This window comes from Haliotis rubra, unplaced genomic scaffold, assembly GCF_003918875.1.
Source record: "Haliotis rubra isolate DU_JTF1 unplaced genomic scaffold, ASM391887v1 Scf947, whole genome shotgun sequence".
Lineage (NCBI taxonomy): Eukaryota > Metazoa > Mollusca > Gastropoda > Lepetellida > Haliotidae > Haliotis > Haliotis rubra.
The window spans coordinates 338,247-358,278 of record NW_025767687.1 but is presented as its reverse complement, the minus strand read 5'-3'; the positions used below and the strand labels follow the sequence as shown (position 1 = coordinate 358,278).

The window sequence follows — 20,032 nt, the reverse complement described above, 5'->3', positions numbered from 1 at the left end:
CATCGTATCCCAATTGTGTAGATCGATTCTCAAGCTGTTTATCACTGGATTGTCTGGTCCACACTCGATTATTTACAGACTACTGCCATAAACTTGACTACTGTAAACATTTACTGACCGGTGCATCAAAGACCCAGATAGCCAAGCTGCAGAGAGTGAAGAACGTCGCCGCCCGTATCGTGACTCGCTCTGGAAAATATGAACACATTACTCCTATACTGTACACTCTCCACTGGCTTCCAGTCGAGTTCAGGATCCAGTTTAAACTCTTATGCCTTGTTTTGCGCTGTCTCACTGGAACTGCACCTTCTTATCTATCCAATCTTCTAACCGTGTACACGCCTTCCCGATCTCTCCGTTCACAGGAAAAGAACTTGCTTGTTATTCCCAAAGTAAAGACAGTGATGTATGGAAAGAGGTCCTTTGTCCATGCAGGATCTATAGCCTGGAACGGTCTGCCGCAGAGTCTCAGAGACTGTTGTGACTTTAATGCTTTTAGATCCAATCTAAAAAACACACATGTTCAAGATAGCCTTTGAACTGTAGCTCTTTACCATTAATCTCATCTTTATCTTGTGCGTTTTGAGCATGCTTTAGCATAGATATATGCTCGTAACAAATATGCTATTAAATAGCTGGAATATTGCTGAGTGCAGCACTGGACATTCAATATAGGAGTGTATACCAAAAACGCAAAAGTGTGTCCTACCACCATATTTGTTTTATTTTTATACATTCATCCAGAATATTCGAAAGAGTAGGCAAATGCAGATGAGGATTGAATGTCAGCTCTTGAAAAGAAGCTCTTGCATGTCCTGTCAGACTATGGAGATGATATTAGTTTTATCCTAATGGGAGATTTCAATGCCCGAACTGCAGATGAAACAGATTGCATAATAAATGACGACACGCACTATTTGCCGCTTAACGATGATTATAGAGAAGATTCATTTGATATACCAAGAAACTCATTTGATACACAAATCAACACCTATAGTAGAAGTGTTCTAAACTTGTGTAAAGTGTTCAACCTCCACATAGTAAATGGGAGGACATTGGGTGATGTACATGGTAACGTTACATTCATATCGCGTGCAGGAGCCAGTGTGGTGGACTACCTGTTAGTATCAAGTACTATATTTCCTAAAATCAGTGACATGACTGTGATTCCAAGATCAGAATCTGACCATATGCCTATAGCATGTACATTTAATGACGTCATAAGGAATGATACTGCACCAGCGTCTGGAACAGACATGCCACTCTACACGATGCCCAGATACAGATGCAGCAATACGGACACAGAACAATTATCTGGCGTTGTTGCAAACGACAAGATAAATGTACTGATATCTGAATTTCTGGAATATTTAAACTTGGATTTAAATCGTGCAGTTAGCAAATTATCAGACGTGGTGGCAGCAACAGGAAAACGATTATTACCACGTAATTCAAACTCTAGTCAAGCTCCTAAACAACCTCCCTGGTTTGATTAATAGTGCCAACAACTAAAACGGCGAAATACAGGTGTCTCCACAAGTTCCGGAACTTTAATTGCGATAAAAACAGAAATTATTATATTGATGCAAAGCATGCCTTCAAAGAATGTTGTAAACTTAAGAAAATTAGATACAACAGAAACATTGCAGATGACATCACCGTTGCGGCAGGGCGTGGGATTGTAAAGAATTCTGGAGTAAAATAAAACAGGCATTCCGAACAAACATTGATTCATGTATTTCCGCAGCTGACTGACAAGCCTACTTTACTGATTTGTTAAATCCTGAAATAGAAGTAACTGCTTCAGAGTTTGACCAACAAGTAAAACACTTCCTCGAACATCACTCGTGTAAGGACTGCGATGGGTTAGCGCACCAAGATATTTATTTATACAGTGAAATTTCTGAAGAAGAATTAGGTAATCTATATCTGATCTTAAATGAAATAAATCACCAGGCACTGACGGGATACCCCCAGAACTGTACAAACTATCATGTAATATTTTTATTCCATATGTGAAGATGCTATTCAACAAGAATTTGGACAATGGTCTGTTCCCTACAAACTGGAATATCGGCGTTATTATACCACTGTTTAAATCTTGATCCAAGAAAGAACCATCCAGTTATAGAGGAATTTCAATTCTAAACTCAATGGGAAAAACTTTTTTTTCAATTATAGATAAAAAGATTAAGGACGTGGGTTGAGTTAAACGAAATATTATCCGAAAGTCAAGCTGGATTCCGCCCACAATATTCAACTACTCACCATATCTTCACTCTTCAGGCTTTGTGTTCGAAATACTTGTGCAAACCCAAAGGTCGTTTCTACTGCGGTTTCAATTGACTTTAAAAGGCATTTGACTTTGTGGACAGAGATAAACTGCTATATATTCTGATTCAACGCGGCTGTCACGGAAAGATAACTATGTTGCTTAAAAGTATGTACGCATCGGTGAAAGCCAGTGTAAGAGTGAATAATGACTCAAGAACTGAAACTTCTCGTGGAGTGAGACAAGGATGTATTCTCAGCCCCCTCCTCTTATTTCTCTTTATTAATGAATTTGCAACAGAGCTCTACTAATCAGGCAACAATGGAATGTTTGTTACTCAAGATATACAAGATCTATTACTGCTAATGTTTGCTGATGACATCGTCCTTTTTGCTACCAGTGTAACAGGTCTTTCAGCGCCAACTTAATATCCTAGAATCATTCTGTATCAAATGGGGACTACAGCTGAATCTTAACAAAACAAATATCATAGTGTTTCGTAACGGAGGAATTCTGAGACATTCTGAAAAATGGACTTTTTGTAAAAACCTTCTTAAGGTGGTTACATACTACAAATATCTCGGCATAATATTTTCATCTAGGCTCGTGTGGACAAAAGCCTGTGAAGCACTTGCTCAACAAGCAAGTAAAGCCTGCCTCTCTGTTTTCAGACTTTTTAACAAGTATCAAGAACTAACCTATTCAAGTGCAAGAACTATATTTGATCGAAAGTGGCACCTATACTACTATACGGTTCGAAAATATGGGGACATACATATTCTGATATAATCGAGAGGGTCCATACTATGTATTTCAAACGATTTCTGAAAATTGGAAAATGTGCTTCAAACAAAGCCACACTTGGAGAGCTTGGTCGTCACCCCATCTACGTATTAACACAGATTCGAGTAATCAAGTTTTGGTTCAAGATACTCAGTAAGAATGAACAACGTTATCCACTGCAGTGCTACAGAATGCTAAAAACATTTGATGACATGGGCAGAACAAACTGGGCATCCAATGTTAGAAGCTTACTACTCAGAAACGGGTTTTCTCATGTCTGGTGAAACCAGGGCGTTGCTAACGTTCAGCTTTTCATGTATACTTTTGAACAACGATTAAAGGATATTGCCTACCAAACTTGGCACGACTAAATCAACAGCTCCACTTTTTTCAGCCATTATTCAGTTTAAACATGAACTTTGCCTGGAGTCCTACATAACAGAACTAAAATATAAACATCTGATCCGTGCACTTATCAAGTTTCGTATTTCGAATAACAACTTAAAATGAACATGTACAGACTTAATGAGAATGGCCCACGTACGAACTACTTGTGTTCACTCTGTGATGCCGCAGAAACAGAAACTGAGAATCATGTATTCTTCCAATGTGACAAATATCAGCGGTACAGAGACAGTTACTTCAAACTATTACAAAATGTCTACAAAGGCACACTCACTCTGCCGTCAATTTTGCAATCCAACCCCCCCCAAGTTATATACTGCACAACACTATTTTTACATTATGTTTTTAAAGTAAGATCCCAATACAAATTATGACCACTGTTTCACGAAACTGCCAAAGTTTGTGACTGTATTATAGGCCATGAGGCCGATATTACGAATAAACTTCTGTCTGTCTGTCTGTACACCAAAATGTAGATTGTTAAAGTTGCTCCAGACAAAAAATATAAATAGACCAGACAATCCAGTGATTGATAGTGGAATATCAGCAACTACATGATGTCAGGGCATGTTGACACCCAATTAAAAAAGTTCAATCCCTGGGCCTAGATTTTCGAAGCTCTCTTAGCACTAAGATAGTCGTAAGTGCCATACACTAACATTAACTACTTACTATCTTAGCGCTAAGAGAGCGTCGAAAATCTAGTCCCTGGTCCATACATTCACTTCTCATTGGTTCCTTGCGGCCAATTCAAACCGAGAATCCTTAGGGATTTACATCTACAGATCACTTTTGGATGATGTGCTACATACTCTGTAATCCAGCTCAGGACAACACTAAAATTTGCAATTATATTTGATCAACAATATACTTTCTTTCATGCCTTTTCCATTTCAAAAGTACCTAAATTGCTTCAATATGTTTTGTCTCAGCACTCAATGCTGAAATATGTGTTGTCTCAGCATACAGCCATTTTTTCATGGAAAATATAAAACATTCTGCCTTATGTGAATGAGTGAGTGAGTTGGGTTTTATGTTGCTTTTAGCGGCGGTCGTGCCTGATAAACACGACAAACACCAGTTAATGGACAACTATCACCTGCATCCTTCCAAATGCATATAGACATGTTCAGGTAAGTCAGTAATGAAAACACACACATAAAACGTGCACATGAAAACAGGTTTTATTGCCTCATTTCCCTCTATACATAAAAAAACAGATCATCAACAAGACTACATAACAGCATCTGGGTCCACATTGTTCTGGCAGAAAACAGACTGGAGAACATCAGTTCCTCGCAACAGTTTTGTGCTTCCAATGACAACCTGTGAATACATGAAATGTTGCAAGTCACTAAATTGCTCTGCGGTAAAAGTATTGACATACCTGTGAGTCACGTTTCTGCCCTATTATTACAGGTACAAGTATTGACATGCCTGTAAGTCAAGCTTCTGCCCTATTATTACAGGTACAAGTATTGACATGCCTGTAAGTCAAGCTTCTGCCCTATTATTACAGGTACAAGTATTGACATGCCTGTAAGTCAAGCTTCTGCCCTATTATTACAGGTACAAGTATTGACATGCCTGTAAGTCAAGCTTCTGCCCTATTATTACAGGTAAAAGTATTGACATGCCTGTAAGTCAAGCTTCTGCCCTATTATTACAGGTACAAGTATTTTGACATGCCTGTAAGTCAAGCTTCTGCCCTATTATTACAGGTACAAGTATTGACATGCCTGTAAGTCAAGCTTCTGCCCTATCATTACAGGTACAAGTATTGACATGCCTGTAAGTCAAGCTTCTGCCCTATTATTACAGGTACAAGTATTGACATGCCTGTAAGTCAAGCTTCTGCCCTATTATTACAGGTAAAAGTATTGACATGCCTGTAAGTCAAGCTTCTGCCCTATTATTACAGGTACAAGTATTGACATGCCTGTAAGTCAAGCTTCTGCCCTATTATTACAGGTAAAAGTATTGACATGCCTGTAAGTCAAGCTTCTGCCCTATCATTACAGGTACAAGTATTGACATGCCTGTAAGTCAAGCTTCTGCCCTATTATTACAGGTACAAGTATTGACATGCCTGTAAGTCAAGCTTCTGCCCTATATTCTGCCCAGTGGAAAGAACTAGTCAGGTAATAAGTGTACATACCTGTTTATCAAGCTTCATCTTGTCCACCACATCTCTGACCTGCTTGACCTCTGTCGCGGTCACCCCACCCACTACAAACACCAGCAGCAAAGGGTGGTCACTGGGGCGGGGCTTGCTCACGTTCATGAACAATCTGAAAATGTAACAGAAAAATACTGGAGTGCACACAGTTTATCCAACTACCTATGTAAACCATCCTTCAATAAACCGCCTCCGTGGTGTAGTGGTTAGAGCGTCTGCCAGGAGAGCGGAAGGTCGCGGGTTCGATCCCCGACCGCGTCATACCAAAAGACGTTAAAATATGGTACTTGTTGGTCCCTGCCTGGCGCTCGGCATTAATGGGTACAACAAGGACTGGTCGGCTCGGAGTCAGTATAATGTGTCTGAGTGGGGTATTCATGCTTCACTGCGGCATGGTATCTCTGTGCGCTAGCACTATAACACCAACTTAAGTCTGGGCTAGTACAAGCAGACGCACATACACACGCATGCACGTCGTCATATGAGTGAAATATTGTCAAGCACGACGTTAAATTCAATTTCACCTCACCTCACCATCCTTCAATGAAAATAGACGTCAACTTCAGCTTCATCAGTTTGATACAGAATGGGTACAGTGTTTGTCGAGAGAGAGGAAGGTCGGTTGTTAGACTCACAGCTGTGTCATACCAGTAAGTAAGTTTAGTTTTATGCCGCTTTAGCAATATCACGGCAGGGCACACCAGAAATGGGCTTCATACATTGTACCCATGTGAGGAATCGAATCCGGGTCTTCGAGTGTCGAGTGAACGCTTTAACCACTAGGTTACCCCACTGCCCCCTGTGTCATACCAAGACCTATTGAAAGATAGTAGTTGTGTTTCCATCGCCGATGGACATTTTGCATCGAGTCAATATACTGGGTGCTTGTGTAAGAACCGTGTTTAAGATCAGAAATATGTTTCTGGTTTAACTTTCATGAGTGTTTCCTACCCTTGATTAAAATGGCTTTTCCGCACTAGCACAAGCAAACACCAAAATAACCTCACACAGAAAAATATGTTCAAAGATTGGAACCGCCAGTTACCCAAATCCTGATTTCAAGAAGTCTTTGAGTCCACTCGATTTAAATTCTAGATCCACAAGCTCGGGCTTGTCGGGGCTGAAGATCTGTTCCACTATTGTCTTCAGCAGAGGCTTCATGCTGGCTGGACTGATGGCTGTAGATGGCTCCAGGATGGATCTGAGGAAACAAGAGAGCGTGTATAAATTCTGAACTGACAAACGTACAGACAGGAATAGACACACACAGTAGATATACACACAAACAGACAGAAATGGAAGTGGACAGTAGTACAAGACAAGACACAGGAACGGTCCCATGAAAGCACAGAGGCCTGTTTTGGTTGGTTGTTTAATGCTGCACTCAGCAATATTCCAGGTATGTGTCAACTGTAAATAATCGAGTCTGGACCAGACAATCCTGTACTGACATCATCTAAGCAATTGGGATACAATGACATGTGTCAACCAAGTCAGCGAGCCTGACCACCCGATCCCGTTAGTCGCCTCTAATGACAAGCATGGGTTACTGAAGATCAATTCTAACCCGGACCTTCACGGGTGGGTAAGTAAGTAAAACACAAAACAGTCACAGGTAGGCAGACAGACAGACAGACAGGTGGAACCTACTGGAAGTTCTTGAGGTCGTCCCGAGCAGTCCCCACAGCCTCCAGTTTGCTCCACACATCCTCCAGCAGGTCCCTCACAATACTGCCACTAACAGCATCCCCCACTGCAATAGAGTGAGTGAGTTGAGTTTTTCGCCGCACTCAGCAATATTCCAGCTATATGGCGGCGGTCTGTAAATAATCGAGTCTAGACCAGACAATCCAGTGATTAACAGCATGAGCATCGATCTGCCCAATTGGGAACCGATGATATGTGGTAACCAAGTCAGTGAGCCTGACCACCCGATCCCGTTAGTCGCCTCTTACGACAAGCATGGGTTACTGAAGATCAATATTCAAACAGAATAACTGGATAATGTTCCAACGTGATGGAGGATGACAAGAAGCTACACTGTTCCCATAACAACTTGGATCGATTCTACAAAGTTGTCTACCACTATCAAGAATCTAGGTTAAACATGTAAGATTTAGGACTATCTTAGCACTAGGATCACTTTATGTGACACGGTCATTGTTCCCATTATACAAATCATTAAAAACACAAACCTTCCCTAATACACATCAGCAATGATCTAAATGTGTTGATATATTGATGTTTTAAGTAAATAAATGTGGTCCCTTTGAACAATAATGAAACAAATTAAAAAAAAAAATTCCTTATCCAGTTAATAATATTTCAAGCAAATATTGGTAATTATCAGTATGTTAATTCCTTGAACATTTTTTACATTTTTTCAGCTGAAAGTGGCAACTGAGCCACTCAACTATGACAGTTCCCATAGGTCTATCTGATGTATGTACATAGAATATCAAGGGTGATTATAAATGGAAGGTCACACAACAATACGGTGAGTTATTACGAAAGTAACTTCAGCAAACTCACCAATAGAATGTATCACAGGGGGTAAGTCGGACTTCTCAGCTAAAATAGCCTCCACAAGCTGGTCCTGAACAAAGATCAAATAAAATCAGGTGAGGAAAACAGGGTATAATGCAGGGCTCCAGATAATGTTTCGACATCAAAGCACGTACTCCTTATTTTTTCAATACAGGAGTACTGGAAACCTTAAGAGTACATTTAGAGTACTGAATGGAATTTAATGGAGTATCAGTAATCTTGTGTTTCGCTTTTATATATGCACCACAACATCGCTACTCTTGTGTAAACAGGTCAATAAACAATAAAACAATAATTTTCAGATAAATATGTCTGTAAATGATTCTAAGCCCGTACACCATTGCTGTGGTGCGTATCTGCTACGTTTTCTAAATTATTTCCTACCGTATCGTGCATATTTGTTATCCGTACATACGCCGATACGGCCCTTATCTGGAGCCCTGTAATATCATGTTAATACTTATGGCACTAACAAAACTAACAAAGTTGTGTGAAAGTGAGTTTGAGTGTTGAGGTACAGATCGTTGTTTTGTGAATTCCCTACTGGGACTATTCAACGAAGTAGCTTTGAATGAATGCGGTTTTGTAGAATCCAAACACGGTGTCTGTCTGTTCATTGTTTAACAACCAAAAGAATATTCCAGCTCCATGACAGCAGTATAAAAATAATCTCAACCAGACAATCCAATCATTGACATTACTAGCGTAGCGGCCATAAAATTTCCGAGTCCCGTGCTGGGATTCGAACCATGGACCTTCCGATGTCGGGCGCGTGGTCCACATGACCAAAGAGGTTAACCCCATCAGCAAGCTGACAAGGTAAGGATGTCATCTGTGGGATGACTCTACGCCCTGCTACATACTCCCGCGTCAACAGAAGGCATGTCCCGAGCCGCATAGCAGAGTACTTTATTTTGCTCAAATTTAATAAGAATAAACATGTGCCTTATAGTAAATGTCCAACAACCCTGTAACTACATATTTTGATGACTAAAGAGTTTAATTTGATAAGCGTACATGAAATTTCAAAGTTTAGTATTTTTCTGAAAATAAAACCTCCAACATGGTGATGTGTAGTATCAAATAAGTGTACAGCCCTAATCCTGCACAGCATGGGATCAGGGGAGTGTGGAGGGGGACATTTTCACAATGTGCCTGAAATATTAAACATTGAAATTGAATGAAACCCTAACCCACGCGCAGGCTTGTTTCTATGGAAATTCCCCTCCTCTGGCCACCTGACTGATACAGTGGGAAATTCAAATATGGATTTGACAAAAAGAGAAATATATATTTTCAAAATGTATGTTTTGTAGGCTGTCTGCATCCATACATTTTACCGTCAGCCTTCATAACATACTTCTTTACACTATGACTTAATGTCCTCATGAACCGGTAAGTCAGTTTTGTGATATTTCATGGAATGTACTTGAATACTGCATTGCTTTGCATTTAAAGACAGCTTTTACAAGGCAAGGAGGCCACACCCCATCTGTGTATAGGTTTGAACCCCGGCCTTTAAGTGAGTAATTGTTTTTGAATCAGGCATTTAAAAAATCGGAAGCAGCAAGAACTTCACCAACCTGCACTTCCAGTTCCTCGTCCCCACAGTCTCCTCCTGACAGCGAGTACAGGAACATCAGCACCATCAACACATCGTCCAGACTATGGGACCTACACACAGACAAATGGTGGTGGTGGTGGTGGAATTGGGTTTAACGTCGTGCTTGAGAATATTTCGCTCATATGACGACGTGCATGCGTGTGTGTGTGTGTGTGTGTGCGGCTGCCTGTACTAGCCCAGACTGAAGCTGGTTTTATAGTGCTACCCCACTGAGATACCATGCCGCAGTGAAGCATGAATACCCCACTCAGACACATTATACTGACTCCGAGCTGACCAGTCCTTGTTGTACCCATTAATGCCGAGCGCCAGGCAGGGACCAACAAGTACCATATTTTAATGTCTTTTGGGTATGACCCGGTCGGGGATCGAACCCGCGACCTTCCGCACTCCGGGCCGACACTCTTACCACTACACCACGGAGGCGGTCTACACAGACAGATGGAAGAAAGATGTCATAAAGTGCTGTGTTCTGATTTACTACTAATTCAGAGTTGAAGACAATTATTTTACAGAGACAAACAATATTGGCACATTCTAAAACATTTTTCACGATTTCATCATTTTGTTACTGTGACCATACTGGATGGACTAACCTCTGATTGGCTGGAAGCTGTAGTTGACCTTTGAGCAAGGTCAGTATGTGGGACAGACCGCCGGCAGAGCTGTCATCTCCAACAAGTTGGACAAGATTCTTTTCCGTGCTTAATAGGTTGTCATGGCGACTAGTATCCTGATGTTTCAAAGCCTGTGATGTTGCCATGGCAACCTGGAGAGTATCTAGATGAGACTCAATGGCAGCATAGTTGCCTCTGACAAATAGAAACATCATAATATGTCACAACTTTTGCATTCGTTTTTGAACTAAAAGATTTCTTTCGTGTAAACATTTGCTTATGTGAAGGACTTGTACATCTCGACCTGCAATATTGCTGTGGACTGAAACTGAAAGTAGACACACCAGTTTGCTGAACAGAGCTCTCAGCAATATTCCACCTATATGATAGCGGTCTGTAAATGATCGAGTCTGGACCAGACAATCCAGTGATGGACATCGTGAGAATCAGTCTACACAAATGAGATACGATGCATCAGATATGTACAAAACCTGAACACAAATCCATTTAGTTACATCTTATGAGAAACAAGCAGGCATTCCAATGACCTTCCTCTTCTGATAACAATGATGAATGTTACATTCTGAATCACACTTTGCCTGCTTCATTCACATTTCTTAGAAGCTGACAACTGACAAAGCAGACATAATTTATGGAAAACAACTTTTCTATTTCTACAGTTATGGAGATGGTTAAAAAACAAAGCGCCTTTGAGCAGCTGAGCTGGATATCTGCGCTATACAAATGTTAGTATGTATATAATAATGTATGTATGTAATAATGTATGTAATAATGTATGTATGTATGTATGTACGTACATATGTACATATTAATATATGTAATATGTATGTATGTATGTATATGTATGTAATATTATTAATGATATTATTATTATTGTGTGTGTGTGTGTGTGTGGTAGGTAGGTAGGTAGGTAGGTAGGTAGGTAGGTAGGTAGGTAGGTAGGTAGGTAGGTAGGTAGGTAGGTAGGTTTAGTATAGATCCTTAAACAGGTGTAAATCACTGACTGACTGACTGAGTTTGGTTTTACGCCGCTTTTAGCAATATTCAAGCAGCATCACAGCGGGGGACACCAGAAATGGGCTTCACACATTGTACCCATGTGGGGATTCGAACCCGGGTCTTCGGCGTGACGAGTCAACGCTTTAACCATTAGGCTACCCCACCGCCCCAGGTGTAAAACAAGGCCTACTGGAAGAGGTAGAGTCCTGAGAAGAGAAATATCTTTGCCTCACTTGAATAAACTGAGTGTGGTGTCTATCTGTTCTGCAGTCACACGTCCTGGTTTGCCTGCCAAGTTGACGGGAAGCTTCTCACTGGTAGCAGCTTCAACTAGCCGTCGATTTACAGCCATTAAACATTCCTGATAATCAAATTGAGAAGATGAAGCATAATAAACTATACCATTTTACAGACAAATGTGGAGATATGCCATAGCTACTTGTAATTTCTTATTGAGAGAACTTTGATAACCTGCACAGCTCCATCTAAGGTCTCAATCTCGCAATCAGTTGACCATCAGGGCATGGATACAGAGTCATCCCCCCTTACAAGTTCCACTCCAGTAAAACTGAATCAGTTACACAGCCAGAAGATGCATAGAAAAGATGGAATGAGCAGTGAAGCACCCAGCAGTTAGGACTGGATAAAAATGTGATAGATTGTGATGTATTTTTCAATCGAAATCTGCACAGTAACTAAATATGACAATTTTTGGGGTCAGTATTTTGATCACCATTGTTTCTTGCTGAATGTGTCAACAGATACTTTCAAACAGGTGACACTTTGTGTGGAATTGGAGTTGGTGTGATTTGCTTCCTGTAATCAAAAATGGAGCTGGCTGAGCTAACCAAATCTGGTGGTTGTATTTCAGCCTTAAGGCTAGGTTGTGCATGCATGAACATTTGATTGGCAGAAGAAATACAATATAACATTACAATTGAATAACTACAAAGGAAAAACATTGGTTGAGTGTAGTTTATAGTCACCTTGTGTTTACCAAACACCAGATTCTGCAAATGTATAGGTTGTGAAGAGAAGCTGCCCGACGCTAGGGCTTCCTGGGACAATGACGCTTTTAGCATCCCTACAACAAATGATACAAGAAATCAGTGATCAGTTGGAGATCTGGGTTATGGTGGGGAGGTTGTACGCAACCAAAGTCTTAATCTATCACCTGGAATCTTCAAAGGCATAAGACGACACTATTTTTATGGTTTTCAGTAATGGGACCGTTCTATAATTTATGGCTTTTGTGTGTGTGTGTGTGTGAGAGAGAGAGATTTAGGGGTGTGTGTGTGTTTGTCACCCATTTTTTTCTGGGAGGTGGGGGTCATCAATTTTGTACATAAAATATTTAAACATTATGCTTAAAAAAATATTGAAAGATGGGGTCATTGATTTGTACATGACATGCAAGGGGAAAGAGACTTACTTTGTACATAAATTTTAGGGGGTCATTCACATTGTACATGCTTCTCCATTAAAATCATCGCCATCCCCCTGGCCATAAATTATGAACGGTCCCTGCTGCAACATTTATTTATTCTATGATACTGGCCATTGATAAAGTTGCTTTTCAACAAGAAAAAGGACACAGTTAGGATCAGATGAATATTCTTAAGGACAGCAAAGTATTATTAACTTCAATAAATAGGAAATTTGAAAACTTTCTAAAACTTTACTGCTCATAACCTTGCTCATGTTGAAATGAGTTTGTTCATACTAAGTTCAAGGAATTTTCTTGATGCCACAATTAACTCATAATGCCCTGTGGCACACTTCAACCCCTGAAAAGCTAAATCAGTCTGCGCATCAGATGCATTCAACAAATTGTGTCCTCACTTTACAATGGAGCAGAGAGGGTCATGTCTCACTTTCATGACATCAGCATTGTGTGACGAGGCAGTGATGGCAGGACGCTGGTGATCTTGTCCAGTAGAGTGTCCAGCTGGTGGCCAGCAGGGGATGCAAGGTCTAGGGTCCGGTCCAATCAGGATGACTGAAGCTCTGTTGGAGACATTCTGAAACAGGGCAAACATGAGCACTCTTCTGAAACAAAATCAGTCATGCACCACTGGTATTCTTCTCCAAGCAAAATGTACTGGGAAGTATCTTGTTGGGATACCGACTTGGGCTCTCTCTCATACACATTATAGGAGTGAGTGAGTGAGTCTGGTTTTAGGCCAGTTTTAGCACTATTCCTGAAATATCACAGTGGGGACACCCACAATGGGGTTCACACATAGTACACATTAGATAATCAATCCTATACCGGGACGGGGGAAAGCTACGCAGATTACAAAGAGAATCTCACACAAACTTTGTTCGATATCAAACATGCAAGCCAATAAAACTTCACAAATGGAGAATTGACACATCCAGGTTTGGTTTTATATTCTGAGGGAAAATATGAGAGAGTTATTAAGTGTTCCTTTATTTTTTCCCAGGATTCTCACACGCTTTGTATCTCACAACTTGTGTAAACTGGAAAAAATAAAGGAACACTTGTGCTTTCATGCGCATCCCTATTTTCTTTCCCTCAGTATATTACAATATACCATTTCTTAGACACCAAGTATAACTTCTCTCTTAAGCCTTAACAGTAAGAATATTTTTGAAGTCCAATACAGACAAGTGACCTCACCTTCCTTCTAATCTTGGCAGGTGGGTAGTTTTCAATCTCTGTGGCTAGTAGTCGACTTTGTGTGACCCACGCCACAGGTCTTCCCCTGACCCCTCACTCAGCAAGGCATGGAAGCAGCAAGCAAGCCTCTGTAACCATGGTAACAGTGTGAGTGAGTGAGTGACTGAGTAAATGTAAAATATTTCTGCTTTATCTCATTCTCTTCCCACAGAGGTTACTTGTCATATCTTCCTACGAACCTCTGTTCTAATATGGCCCTTTCATGGTGCAAGTGTTCAGGATTCTTGATTTAGTTGTGCAATCAGCGACGTTGTTTCAAAAGTGATCATTTGCAAGGCCTCAGTAATTTCTGTATGCTTCGAGAAAACAAGAACCTCTTCCCCTGCGAGATGCGCAAACGTTTCTTCTAGACGGAACTCAGTCATGTAATGAAGGATCAATGGGGCCTCCATCGCCCTCGTTGACAACGAACAAGCTAGCCATTAAATGTATCGTGTGTCACATCAACACAAGTCCCGCAGAGGAGGGATATTTGTGGCCCCACATTTCCTTGTGTTAGTCAATTTGGATCTAAGTCGATGTAACACGTGTTCTGATTTGATAGAAAGAAGGGAGATAATTTGTGTTGCGATGTTTTGCCGCTATGGGTTTTACAAGAACCAGGAAATATGGTCATATTAGGAACAGAGTTAATGGGAAGATATGACAAGTAACCTATGTGGGAAGAGGAATCAACTTTATCTTGCAGTGAATCTGCAAAAAGTCGAGACACTCTCGCTAACATCTAATCCTCTTACATTGCTATCACAACAAGAAAGGAACACTGGGGCAATATTCTTCCCTGAACACCTACTGAGGGTTTGAGTTAGTGAGTGAGTAAGCAGGGCTCCAGATAAGGGCAGCTTACATGTGTAATGCGGATACAAAATGCACTGATACCGTGAGAAATATTTTAGAAAACGTAGCACATATGCACCACAGCAATGCTGTACAGTCTTAGAATCATTTACAGAAGTATTTATCTTAAAAATTATTGTTTTATTGTTTATTGACCTGTTTACACAAGAGTAGCAATGTTGTGGTGCATACATGAGAGGAAACTGATTACTGATACTCCATTAAATTCCACTCAGTACTCTAAATACACTCTTAAGGTTTTCCATTTCCAGTACTTCTATATTGAACAAATATGGAGTACGGACGTACTGATGTTGAAAAATTATCTGGAGCAATATTCCAGCAATATCATGGCGGGGGACACCAGAAATGGGCTTCACACACATTGTACCCATGTAGCGAATTGAACCTGGGCCTTCGGTGCGACGAGCAAACGTTTTAACCACTAGACTCCCCACCGCCCAGTGAGGGTTTTTGAGTTAAGGCCCATAATGAATTCACCCATCTCCAGAAACACATTTGGTGTGGTACCATTACTGACAGGTTTTATAGTTGTGCCAATGTCCATCAGATGCTTGCTGATTGTATCAGACTCAAAATGAGGTGAAATGTTAGATTATTGCACTCATATAGCAATCGTGATTTGTATGTGGCTGCTTGTCCTTGTATGGACTAATGCCTTAATTCATATCTTTAAACATACACATATATCGCTGTAGTGAGTTCATGCAATATTTGTGTGAACTTGTAAGCCAGTATTATCCAACCAGAACTCTCAGATCTCAGTCCCAAATTCTGTGCACAGTGCCTAGATACAGACTAAAACAATTTTGATTCAGATCATTTGCCCACCAATCAGCTGTTCTATGGAATTCACTGCCTGAAGATCTCAAAACAGTTTATTTAAGAAGTACTTTGTCTAGACTCTCACCCAAATAACTTTACTTGTAGCGCCATGAGCATACCAGCTGGCGTGGAGTTTGGCGCGTTACAAATTCACTCATTATTATTATTATTAAAATACCCAACAGACCAGGGAAATAAAAATATATCAAATACATAAAGAGTACAATATCCAGTGAGAATGATAACTTCTGACAACTCAAAGGCTCAAACAAGTACCTGGAAACCTTGTCTGATGTATTATAGAGACAGCTCCAGATAAGATTTAGCTCATGTGGGTACTGTACCCACTGTATTGTTTTTGGGTGGGTATTATGAATGTTGAGTTGGTATTTCATTTTCCGTTACCCACTGCTTCCAAATATGTGCGTATTTCAGTCATTTTACTCACCTAAGTATTATGTCATTGAGTAAATTTACTAAGCAGGTATGTTCTGCCTTATGTCATACCTAATCAAAACCAACTTAAATATAATGGAAATGATTTCATAAAAAATCACTCATCCTATACTGACAGTACAACATTTGTCCTATACCAACAGTACAACTTGATAGCAATCATGTCTTTTTTCTCTAATTACGCAAAGCGTATTTTATACATATATCCCGTCGCACGATTTGTTTTAAACTTTATGAGTATCTAACATTTTAAATGCTGCGAATTGGCACGCAAACACTATTTTTCAATGCGTAATTGGAAATTTTATATGCGTATTTTACCCGGATACGCAGCTTATCTGGGCCTCTGATTATTGCACTCATATAGCAATCGTGACTTCTGTGTGGCTGCTTGTCCTAGTATGGACTTATGCCTTAATTCATATCTTTAAACAGACGCATATATTGCTGTGAGTCCATGCAATATTTTACACACTTGGAGGAGCACATGAACAGATACAAATTAGAATTGACCTCAAATAGCTTTTCATGCAGAATTATTTAAAACGAAAACAATGTTGACTGAGGTGTAAAAATACCCAACAGACCAGGGAAATAAAAATATATCAAATACATAAAGAGTACAATATCCAATGAGAATGATAACTTCTGACAACTCAAAGGCTCAAACAAGTACCTGGAAACCTTGTCTGATGTATTATAGAGTTACCTTGAAAGTAACCTGTAATGCTTTGGGAAGATACTGACACTCAATCTCAGACAGGGAGGTAAACGATGCCTTGTCTCCCTAGAAAACACAGGATGTTAACATGTAAATTGACAATAAACCATAAAACATGGCAATTACATCATTTCTACAATGAGTGAGTGTGATTAGTTTGACAAGAATTGGCAATTTATCAGGAATTTTTCCTTGATGATCTAGAGCAGGTTGACATTGATCTGGATTGTTTGAAGTCAGTTTCATGAACAATACAATCAAGCCTAATGGATTTTGCTATGACATCTTAACCAACCTTGACCTTGTGAGCAGTGTTGTACTGTAGCTGTACATGTTGTACGTCCGTCTCAAGTAACGGGAACACTTGAGAGAAAGCTGGCGTGACGAACAGTCCAGGACATATGTCGGCAGTGAACAGAGGGATGTGAAATATTTCTGCAGTGTAATTCTGCAAAGTACAATGTAATCTTATTCATTAACAAATCACAGGGGCATGGAAAAGCATGGACATTGTCCCACTTGCTACATTTGATGGCCAGACAAACAAACAAATCTGCTTCAGTTGCCAATATACAACCATAAAATTTAAACCTTCAGTCAATTTTGATAAATTGATCTTATCAAGTACTAAACATCTCAACTGACAACAGATTATTACTTCATTGTTCTGATTCAGATCATGCACCAAGGCAGAACCTGTGAAGATCCGGGTTAGAACTTGTCTTCAGCTACTCATGCTTGTCGTAAGAGTTGACTTACAAGATCGGGTGGTTAGGTTTACACGTCATCGTATCCCAATAGCGTAGAATGATGATCATGCTGTTGATCACTGGACTGTCTGGTCCAGACTCGATTATTTACAGACTGTCGCCATATAGCTGGAATATTGCTGAGTGCGGCGTTAAACAACAAACAAACTCTACGGCAGGTATTCTGATTAACTATCTGAGTTGCATGTTGCTAGTTGTTGAAATGGTAAGAATTCATGAACTTTAAAAGGCCAACGTGATACAAACACTGATTCATTAATGTCAAAAAGAAACTCATGGGCAATAATGTATGAAATGGGATAAAAAAGACAGGTTTGGGTACAGCATCTGGCAAAGTACGCTTGTTTCCAGATCTGTTCAGCACTGGTTCAGTAGGGAACACAAAACAAAAGCTACTGACAATTCATGACAAGGCAAAACAGACATGAGTTACTGTCCTTGACTGTCAACACTGCATCATAGTGGTGTTCCGATTAATTGAAATAATCGAAGATTGGTCGCAGTGACCAAACGACCAAGCAATCGATCACATTTTCTCATAATCGAACACAAACGATTTTGGAACTGCTGTTTTAGTCTTTGAAACACTTGACGATGGAACATATCTTCGACGTTGTCGGGGCCTGCAAACTTGTTTAATTCTTGAAAACTCACTTTCACTAATCTGAAAAAGTCATGACTGAATATTTCTTGCAGACCCAGGAAGTTTATGGTCATGATATATTATTCATTACTTTAAAGTAGCAAGTTGCAGCCTCATCTTATACGCTATCTGCAATAACAACCCAGGGCCTCGACGAAGAGATTTTAACCTCTTGCACAAGGTGGGTGCAACCTAAGATAAAAAACTAGTTGCACCAGTCAAATTCCAGTTGCAATGTTTGTATTGCAATATGTTATATCAGAATGCTATATTGCTATCCAGAAGTTTACCCACTAAAAATTGACTCTCCTGGGTGCAGACTAATAACAGGTTGCACTTTGTAATATTGGCCTGCATCATCTTAAGTAACAAAACACTAAATCTGCAATAACAACCTGGATAGAAAAATCTGAAAAAATGATGCTAACCAATGTTTTTCGATGATTGTTCGTTGGTAATGAAGCAATCATCAATTGTGAGATTTCAACCAGTTCCCAACACTACTGCATCATGATGTACATATTCACAGAAGCAGTTCTTTCTGCTGAGTTGCAAGAAGGGGGATATATTTCCATACTACAGAAGTCTCTATTACAAAATAGTTTTAGGTTTGCAGTACTCTGCACAGCACCTTACATCAAGTTACACAACGAGTGAGTGAGTTTAGTGTTACCGCTTTTAGCAATATTCCAGCAATATCATGGTGGGGAGCCACAACAAATGGGCATCACACATTGTACCCATGTGGGAAATTGAAACCTGGTTTTCGGCGTGATGAGGGAACGCTTTAGCCACTTGGCTACCCAGCAGCACCTTACAAGGGGACTGTACTCTACACAGCACCTTGCCAAGGGGACTGTACTCTACACAGCACCTTACAAGGGGACTGTACTCTACACAGCACAGGGGACTGTACTCTACAAGCACCTTACAGGACTGTACTCTACACAGCACCTTACAAGGGGACTGTACTCTCTACACAGCACCTTACAAGGGGACTGTACTCTACACAGCACCTTACTCTACAGGGGAAGGGGACTGTACTCTTGGCTACACAGCACCTTACAAGGGGACTGTACTCTACACAGCACCTTACAAGGGGACTGTACTCTACACAGCACCTTACAAGGGGACTGTACTCTACACAGCACCTTACAAGGGGACTGTACTCTACACAGCACCTTACAAGGGGACTGTACTCTACACAGCACCTTACAAGGGGACTGTACTCTACACAGCACCTTAAGGGGACTGTACTCTACACAGCACCATACAAAGGACTGTACTCTACACAGCATCAGTACAAGGGGACTGTACTCTAGCACCTTAGGGACTGTACTTTGCTACACAGCACCTTACAAGGGGACTGTACTCTACACAGCAATGTACAAGGGGACTGTACTCTACACAGCACCTTTACAAAGGGACTGTACTCTACAAGGGGACTGTACACTCTACACAGCAGGGGACTGTACTCTCACACAGCACCTTACAAGGGGACTGTACTTAAATAGCACAGCACCTTATCAAGGGGACTGTACTCTACACAGCATCTTGAGTACTTAGTTTTAGCTCTTCTGAACTTTCAATTTAGGTCTAATATCCCTT

At 40.4% G+C, this 20,032-nt stretch overlaps 1 protein-coding gene across 1 annotated transcript; it reads right to left on the bottom strand.

The window, feature by feature from the left end:
• Window positions 1-4,625: 4,625 nt before the first annotated feature.
• On the bottom strand, window positions 4,626-17,674 carry LOC124264838 (sec1 family domain-containing protein 2-like). Its single transcript, XM_046699622.1, has 13 exons — window positions 17,670-17,674; window positions 17,307-17,478; window positions 17,000-17,077; window positions 14,162-14,219; window positions 12,434-12,531; window positions 11,681-11,808; window positions 10,407-10,622; window positions 9,770-9,860; window positions 8,172-8,235; window positions 7,290-7,392; window positions 6,685-6,840; window positions 5,619-5,751; window positions 4,626-4,786 (listed from the first exon to the last, which is right to left on the bottom strand). Exons 1-13 carry the CDS (start codon window positions 17,672-17,674, stop codon window positions 4,694-4,696), a joined length of 1,395 nt encoding a protein of 464 aa, XP_046555578.1. The 3' UTR covers window positions 4,626-4,693.
• Window positions 17,675-20,032: the final 2,358 nt, after the last annotated feature.

Coding starts and splice junctions, on each gene's coding strand:
- LOC124264838 (XM_046699622.1), bottom strand. Junction 6,841..7,289: donor GACGACCTCAAGAACTTCCA/GTAGGTTCCACC, acceptor TTGTTTCCTCAG/ATCCATCCTGGAGCCATCTA. Junction 5,752..6,684: donor TTCTTGAAATCAGGATTTGG/GTAACTGGCGGT, acceptor TTACATTTTCAG/ATTGTTCATGAACGTGAGCA.